Source organism: Onthophagus taurus, chromosome 6 (assembly GCF_036711975.1).
Source record: "Onthophagus taurus isolate NC chromosome 6, IU_Otau_3.0, whole genome shotgun sequence".
In the NCBI taxonomy this organism is placed as follows: Eukaryota; Metazoa; Arthropoda; class Insecta; order Coleoptera; family Scarabaeidae; genus Onthophagus; species Onthophagus taurus.
This window is the reverse complement of record NC_091971.1, coordinates 29,400,479-29,409,743: the sequence shown is the minus strand read 5'-3', so window position 1 is coordinate 29,409,743 and position 9,265 is coordinate 29,400,479. Positions and strand designations below refer to the sequence as shown.

The window sequence follows — 9,265 nt, the reverse complement described above, 5'->3', positions numbered from 1 at the left end:
TTCCGTTATTGTTTTATTTTGTATCATTTTGTTTCTTTTTACTTATTTGCTTTTTTATTGTTTGCTTACAAATCGAGTACGGCTTAGTTTAATATTTAATTTAGTTTAATATTTAATTCAATTTTGTTTAATTATTATGTAATAATTCCGAAATCTGTAATTAGGGGAAACCCTGTTTATTTTGGAAATAAATAAATAAAGAAAAATAAAAGATAAATTGTATGATTAAGTTATGGTTATAACTTCAATAAATTAATCAAATTGGTTTGAATAAAATTTCTTTATTTATATAATATTACAGAAACAATACAATTTTAATTTGAAATCATCCTTCACACATTCACTTTGATTTCCATAACGATTTAATCGAGCGATTTCACCCATTATTTTGAAAGACGTAGATTTCGTTAGTTTCAACACTTTTACTTTACTCTCAAAAATCGCCTTGCTCGGTAAAGTTTCAACTGCCACTGTGTAATACGCAGTGGTAGTGTTCACAAATTCTACTCGAGAAGACAACAATTTATGCAACCGTAATTTTAAACATTTATTTTGTGGTATCATTTTATTGATTGTATCAACAATCAGTAATGCAGACTTGTAACAATCAAACGTTTCAGATATTGTTTCAACTTGTGTGCTATATCCACAAGCGCAATATTCTAAGGGAATGTTGGCGTCGTCGCAATTACGATTTTCGGGTATTTTTTCAAACAAACTGTAGTATTTAGAGTATCTAATATTAGTTGTTTGAGTTTGAGTCGTATCACTGAGTTGGAATAAATCCAACAAAGTTTTGTGAATATCATATGGTGTTGTTAATCTGTACCTATTAATTTTAAAATTGTCATAAAGCGATTTGTAACGATTTTTGAATGAGTCTGGGAAATAAAATGCAATGTACGGCAGCAAATCTTCAATAAAGCCTTGAAATGAACCGTATCTGAATTTACCAAAACGTGCCCCGTGATCGCTATAAACTACTAAAATTGTATTTTCAAGTATTTTCTTCATTAGTGTACTATTAAAAAACAATGATATGGTGGTATCTGAAATTTTTGGCTTAAAAATACTATCATGCGACATAACAGTTTCAAAAAAACTACCAAAAAATTTCAATCGATGTCTACTCATTCTATCAAGAAATTGTTCAATATAATTTAAGAAAACTTTGTAAGTTTCTCTTGATCCAATACAATTATAAAAATATCCCTCTTTATTGTTTCCAATTTTCAATTCAGCTAATGCTATAAAATAATCGAACAAATAATCGGTGTGTTGTTCCCTTTTGAATCCCATACAACCTGAATCACGAAAAAGACCATGTTCAAATGTATCATCTGCATAGGCTGTTACATATCCGTTCCGTTTGTATACATCCCAAATAAATGAACAATCATCAAAATACGTCGTATTTTCCGGCCAACACAGTTCCCTCAATTCACTAAAAGATACTCCAGCCAACAGAGGCATTAAATTTGCAAAACTATTACCACCAACTTTATTATATCCGAATAATTCTTCAGCACCGAATTGTTGTAACACATCTCTAGTGTGTGGCCAATGTCGGTAAAAATTTAACCGAGATGTACCATCAAAACCCATTAATAATACATTAAAATCCTCGTCATTTCGCACGGCGTACGAACTTTTTAAAGGTACGAAAGCAAAGAAATCCGTATAAATCAGTTTTTGTTTATAAAAACATTCAACCATTATAAATTCATCTTCTACAACAACATGATCAGAATATGGAAAAAAATAAATTGTTGTTAAATATTCAAAGTTATTATCTTCTTTTCCATCCAATTTAGGAGGTATTCTACGGAACGGTGTGTAACTACATACCAAATCATCAATTATAATTATATCATAATATTGGATCGCGTCTTTTATAAAATATATCGATGTTGAGTTGGATGCCATCAAAGCAGGACGTCCTTGATTACATACCCGCATATTGTAAGTTTCTCGGAGATATTTATTTACTTGCTGATTGAACGGCTTGAAATCGGGTATCACACATCCTTCCGTTTTAATTGCATATCGTCCATCACAATTAACAACATTATTTGGTAAAATGAACAATATAGTGATTTCAAACAGTAAGATTTGAAACATTTTGATCGATTTTAGTAAACAACTGTATGTATAAACTGCACTGTATGTGTGCAGTTTAAAACAACTACTGATATAATTTTGGAAATTTGCCCACGATTTATAGCGATTCAAACGTAAACCAGCCTTAATATAATCGCAGAATGTTCTAATTGAAACGATTACGAGTTTTATCATTAATTACGAACAATTGAAAAATAAAGGAGATTGATAAATAATAAATCGGTTCGGAATAATTAAGTTATCTGTAGAAATTGAATATGTAAACCACGTAATGGATCGGTTTAACAGCAAAAATTTTTAAATGTTCTACTGTATCGGTGAAAAGTATGATAAGATTCGACATTCCTTGAATTTTCATCGATAATTTTCAAAATTCGCTAGAAAATTCATTACTTGAAGGATCCTTGTGGAAATATCACCAATTATTAATTAAAATATCCTTTTTTTAATGCAAAAAGGCGCTTTGAAAAATCGCCTTTAGTTCTTGAGAAATAAATTTTTGAAATACGCCAATTTTTTCGAATTTTGCAATTTTCTTCGATTAAGTTTTAAAAATTCGTATAAAATCCAGTTCTTGGAATACGAGTATCAAAATTTTCCAAAGTGTTAATAAAAGTGTCCTCTTTCCAATGAACCAACCCGTTTTGAAAAATAACTTTTAGTTTTTGAGAAAACAATATTTGAAGTTTTGAGAAAATTTTCGATGTTATAATTTTCATCGATAATTTTCAAAATTCGCTATAAAATTCATTTCTTGAAGGATCCTTGTGGAAACATCACCAATTATTAATTAAAGTATCCTCTTTTTAGTGCAACAAACCGTTTTGAAAAATCGCTTTTAGTCCTTGAGAAAAAATTTTTGAAATGATCGACAATTTTTTCGAATTTTGCAATTTTCGCCGATTAAGTTTTAAAAATTCGTATAAAATCCACTTCTTGGAATATAAGTATGAAAATTTCCCAAAGTGTTAATAAGAGTGTCCTATTTCCAATGAACCAACCCGTTTTGAAAAATTACTTTTAGTTTTTGAGAAAACAATATTTAAAATTTTGATAAAATTTTCGATGTTGCAATTTTCATCGATAATTTTCAAAATTCATTACTTGAAGAATCCTTGTGGAAATATCACCAATTATTATTTAAAGTATCCTCTTTTTAATGCAACAAGCTGTTTTGAAAAATCGCTTTTAGTTCTAGAAAAAAAATGTTTGAAATGATCGACAAGAAGAAGAAGAAAACAATATTTATTTGGACTTATATCAAAATTATAACAATAAGAAATACGAAAAGAAATACATATATAAAATAAAATAAATATAAAAAAAGAGTCCAAAAGGGCTATAGACCTTAGTCTTCCTGCCCGTGATTTTGAATTTGGTTTGGTTGTACTTGGGTCTTCTCAGTTGGGCCTTATTTTTTTAAGAAGTGTGAGCCGTGTTATGGGACAGCGGGTAAGGGAAAGGGGAATGATGATGAGATTTTTTAAGGCGTTTTTGGGGAAGTTCATAGTTGCTTTAAGGGCTAAGGATTGTAGACGGGAGTTTATAGGAGGAATCTTTGTAAGGTCGTAAAGGAGTTCGTTGGAAGGGTTGAAAAGTGGGTTGTGAGGGTGTCTAATGCGGGTGATAATTCTCAGGGCTGCTCTCTCTGTTACATCCAGATGGTACTGTGATCCTCTCGGCGCTTCAGTCATGATTAATGAGGCATATTCAATAATAGGTCGGCATATTGAGGTGTATATGTGAGTAGCGCATTTGGTGAATATCCCTCGGCCTCTATATGAGAGTGAGCGGAAGTGTTTGGCGTGGTTTTTGACTTTCATTTTTACTTTGATGGCGTGGGCAGAGAATTTAAGGGTTCTATCCAAGGTAATGCCGAGGTAGTTACAAATTGGTGATGCTGTGATAGGAGAAGATTGAATTATTATTGTGGGAGGAGCAACGCGAATAGGGAGGAAGGGGATGAAGAATTGGGTTTTGGAAGGATTTATCAGGATACGCCATTTTCGGTACCATTCCTCTATGTTTTGGATGAGCGTCTGCAGCCTTAGGATTGATGATGGAATGTCTACATCATGTGCGACGAGAGTAGTATCATCGGCATAAAGTAGGGGGTAAGACATCGGATCGAAGACGTCTGGGTTGTTGTTGTAGATGTCATGGCAGTAGACGTTGTACAGTGCTGGCGAGATGGGAGAGCCTTGAGGGAGACCTTGTTGAGCGGTGAAACTATGAGAGTAGTAGTTCTTCACTTTAACCAATGAGGAGCGGTCTGAAAGAAATTCTTTTAGCAGGTTAAGAAGATAAGATGGGATTTTCAACATAGCTAGCTTGTACAGTAGACCTCTGTGCCATACGGAGCCGAATGCCTTCCGAACATCCAGGAAGACTGCGGCGGATTGTTGTTTTTGGTAACGTGCGACTTGGAAGTTTGAGACAAGCGCTGCCAAGGGATGAGATGTAGATCTACCTTGTTGGAATCCAAATTGGTATGACGGAATCCTCCTTGCAACAACATCGAGCAGCTTGTTCTTCAAGTGTACCTCGAAAAGCTTCCCCATTACGGGTAGCAATGAGATAGGACGGTAGTTCGCAGGGTCGGATAGAGAAGAATCTTTCTTGGGGATACATATGATTATAGAGAGGTCTTCCAATCTTGTGGGAAATGCTGGGTGGTAAGGCAATAGTTGTAAATTTTTCTTATGTAGGCGTGGATGTCAAGATCCAGCTTCCTTAAAATTTCCCTCGAGATGTTGTCGTATCCAGGGGCTGTGTTGGTTCCTCTGTTAAGAAGTGTGAAATATTCTTCTTCCTGCATGAGAGCATCTTGAGGCGTTTCGGACGAATTGAGAAAGGCGTGTTGGTACCAATTGTCTACAGTGTTTTTGTTGTGAGGGCAGAACAGGGCCTCATTGCTGAAGGAAAACACCCTCTCAAGGTATTCAGCGTGGATGTTTACGATTTTTTCCGGGCTAGAGTGTGAGCAGCCGTCCGTAGGGTCAAGAAGCTCCTGGGTTTCTGGGGACTTTCGGTACCTCGAGAGTTTGCGGACTTCTTGCCAGTAGTTTTTACCCTTGGTTCTGTTGATTTTGTCACAGGCCTCCATGTATTTTTCGCTTCTGAATTGCTACACTAGTTTTTGGATATTTTTATTAAGCTCGTTGAACATTCTTTTCAGAGCAGGCTCCTCATAGAATCTAAAATCGCGGTAGAGTCGTCTCTTTTCCTTAATCAAACGGAGAATAAATGGTGGCAGAGGAAAATTGTAATGTTTCTTGATGTGGGCTCGCTTCATCCACCAAATTAAGCAAGCGTTTATTAAAGGTTGCGATAGACTCGGGTGTAATGACAGGGTTAGATTTCACATATTCTTTTATTGCTGTGTTCACTCTTTCCATATTACAAAGTTTATAGTTTTTGATCAGAGTAAGAGTTACTTTAGGTATTCGAGTGGTTGTATTAATGGAGATCACAAGACCCAGATGGTCAGAGCACAGATCTGGAATGACATTAACAGACGTGATGAGCGGTCTTATGTTGTTTGTGCAGAAGATTAAATCAGGCTTCGAGTTGGGATTATTTGCCATGACAAACGTCGGAGGTGTTACGATGCGCACAAAATTTGACATAGTCACAAATTGATTGATGTGTCTGTTTTTGGCTGGGTTTGGGTTAAAGTCACCGATTATTAGACAATTGTTGTACCGTGCAGCCATGTTAAATATTGTTTCTTCTATCTTGCTAAAAGGATGTATATAAACCAACAATATATGTATTCTTTCTGTGCCAATCATAAAAGTAAAATGGAGGGCGTTGTTTAGTGGAGAATTTATTCTGGGAGGGTTAGCTTTTCCAATTTGTAATGCAGGATCACCCATAACCACCTCTGACATCCCTGTTCACAATATTTCCCAATTCTTGGATCATTGTCCAATCCCTGAAGTTAATTGGCGATTTAGCTTTAGTTTCAACGAACATCGCACCGTGAATGCGGTTTACAGAAATATAGTTTCCAATTAGGTGTTTTTTTGGGACAGAGCTGTTAATGTTTGCATACAGTAACTTTATCTCAGTCATGGCTGATCTTGCAAAATCATGGTTTGGGTGCCATGGATCGGTTCGGTGGATGAAGGTTTATTTGCGTCTTTTAGATCAATCATGATTATATACATGTAGCTTCCCGAAAAAGCAACGATTGTGTCAATTTGATGATACTCAATGAATCTACGTTTTAAGGCATTTAAAAGCTCTTGTCGATCCCGCGGCTTGGGAGAGTTGATTTTTGTGAGATAAGTGTCAATAATTTGATCGTGGATCGTAACAGGATTATGAATGCGGCTTTCTTTGGTGGTTTGGTTCATGATTTCGTCAGATTTTTTGTTAGCCGATTTAATTCTAACATTGGGGACGCCTTGTATAGGTGCTTTGGGTCGATTTTTGCATATCATAGACCAGGCACTATGGCCTTCAATGCCACAGGACCTACATTTCTCTGGTAGTTGGGAGGTGCATTTGGTGGTGCTGTGTGGACCCAAGCATTTGGAGCATTTTACTGGAACATTACATTTATCGGTCGTGTGGCATTTACTGCATGGAATTGGAATTGGTGGTGGAGGACGGCTCTCGTAAACTGGGAAATGACAGTTTTTATAAAAAAAACCCTCTTGGAGTAGCCTTTGGTACGAATCAACGCATCCTGTGATTATTCTAATCTTATAGGTTGGATTGTTAGTGGCTTTTGAGATTATTCTTTTGCAGAATCTATGCGATAGTTTCTGTGAATTCAGTTCGTCGCTAATTTCTTGGTCTCCAATTTCCAGATCGACGGATGTGATGACGGCCGAATACGAGGCCGAAGGTATTTTTTTAGTAGAAGGAATGAGATTCTTTGCTTCAGAGAACTCTGCGATTATGTTTTGGTCTTTTAGGAGAGTTAGATAAGTGATTTGCGGTGTTTTATTGTTGTCGGATTTAATTATGAAACCCTGCTGTGTTTTAATAATAACGTCGCGAGGGTTAAACGAGTTTTTCGTCCAAATTTCGGACAATTCGATTCTGCTCAGTGAGACAGATGGTTTTGCGAAAAATACGTTATTGTATGTTTTGGTTTTTTGTTGATATTTGAGAGGCCGTTCGGTGAACTGGTTTGTGGTTGATGCACGTGGAGGGCGTTTATCCGAGTTCGGTATTTGCGGAGTGCCCGTATTTTTTGGTAGTTTTGGAATTTTGAAAGTGGAGTCACTACCGCTAGTGTTTTGTTTCTTAAACGGACGATCCGTGTGTGAGTGTTTTTTCGGACGACCCCGTTTTTTGTTACCACTACTAGACTCACCGTCCTGTTCGGATTCAGAGGCCGAAGCCTCTGAACCTTTCGATGTCATTGTTTCCATTCACAGTCCCTGAGTTAGCGGAGTAGATAAGGTATGTACAAAAACAAAATATTTGGTTGTAGCACTAAACTAGATCACTTATTTACGGAAAGAACACGAATCACGAGTGATCCGTGCGAATGTCTCGAGAAGACTGAATGATCGACAATTTTTTCGAATTTTGCAATTTTCGCCGATTAAGTTTTAAAAATTCGTATAAAATCCACTTCTTGGAATATAAGTATGAAAATTTCCCAAAGTGTTAATAAGAGTGTCCTATTTCCAATGAACCAACCCGTTTTGAAAAATAACTTTTAGTTTTTGAGAAAACAATATTTAAAATTTTGATAAAATTTTCGATGTTGCAATTTTCATCGATAATTTTCAAAATTCGCTATAAAATTCATTTCTTGAAGGATCTCTAAAAAGAACGTCTAAAAAGAAAGTCAAATTTATAAAAGTAAGTATAGAGTATTATACAGAGTGTCCCCGGATAGGTGAAACGACTCTTATGAATGGTAAATTTTTTTCGATATTAATTGTGATTTTTTGGGGTTTAGCCCTGCTTGATTAAAGAGTAAATATTCTCAATTTTTAAAAAACAAGTAAGCCTTGACAGTGAAAGAAAAACTATTTTTGTGGCAGGCAAAGTACCTTTTCTATTTACAGTACGTGATTTACGAATAAAGATTTGTAACATTGAAGAGTGAAATATTCAGAGAGTGGTGTTGATTAGGTCAAGTCTATCATTTACAGTGTATTTAGCTTTAAATTGTATTATGTTTTTAAAGAATTGAATAAGAAATTTTGATATTTTGTAGGTACTTGAATTGATTTGAAGAGATAATGGGGTAGTTATTTTTGTGCAATTTAATTAAAGAGTAAACCAATGGAGTTTTTGGGTTCATTGGTACAAAATTAAACATAGTTATGTTTTGTTGTAAGAAAATCTTGTGCTGATTTGACAAATTTTTTTCTATAAAATTATTATCATTAAAAAATTGTAAAGTTTTTGCAATGTATAAAGGTTTCTCTAAAATAACAAATCCTGCATTTGTGACTATTAAAGAATTAGAATTTTGTGTTTGATCTTATGTAACGTTTTCATTTCATCTGTTATGGTCCTGTTAGATTCCCTCTCCTTCCTTTTCAACCAGTCAGTTAGGTCCTTCCTTAAGTTCTCCTTTTCTGGTGTGTTGTGAGTAGCAGTTTCAAGTTCAAATGTTTTATTGAACAAAGTATAATGTTTTTCAAGATTTGATTGTATTTTAAATTCTAAACAAGAAGTACTTTTGTAAGTTAATCTATACTTTTTACAAATACAATGTATCAATTGAATTAATGTTTGATAAATTTGCTAATGTTAAATGTCGATATTTGTGAAGAAACTCTGAGGATGCCCTTAGGGTGAAACTAGTCAGACAAAAATATAACAAAATAAACTAGAAAAAAAACATTTTATTTAAACCTTGTAAATGGATTAAAGTAAAATGGATTTTTTCAACTTTACCTCTTTATATAAATAAATTAAGGCACGGATTCTGCTGCTATACTGCCAAAATCATGAATGAATTTAAAGATGTGACCAAACATGACGCGGCGTTAGCAGGACACTATTCTGCAATGCGCAAATTATCAAAACTAGTATTAATATCGAATATAGCGCCAAAGAACACTGGAAAGATCTATTAGGTATGAATCACCAATCAAATTCTTCACTGCGAACTTATCTCTGAAAAGAATTGTAATGGCATGGCATTAAAAATATCACATAC

The 9,265-nt window shown here is 34.7% G+C and overlaps 1 protein-coding gene across 1 annotated transcript; it reads right to left on the bottom strand.

Moving 5' to 3' along the window:
- Nucleotides 1–285: 285 nt before the first annotated feature.
- LOC111420352 (uncharacterized) lies at nt 286–2,232 on the bottom strand. Its single transcript, XM_071196434.1, has one exon. It carries the CDS (start codon nt 2,119–2,121, stop codon nt 286–288), a length of 1,836 nt encoding a protein of 611 aa, XP_071052535.1. The 5' UTR covers nt 2,122–2,232.
- Nucleotides 2,233–9,265: the final 7,033 nt, after the last annotated feature.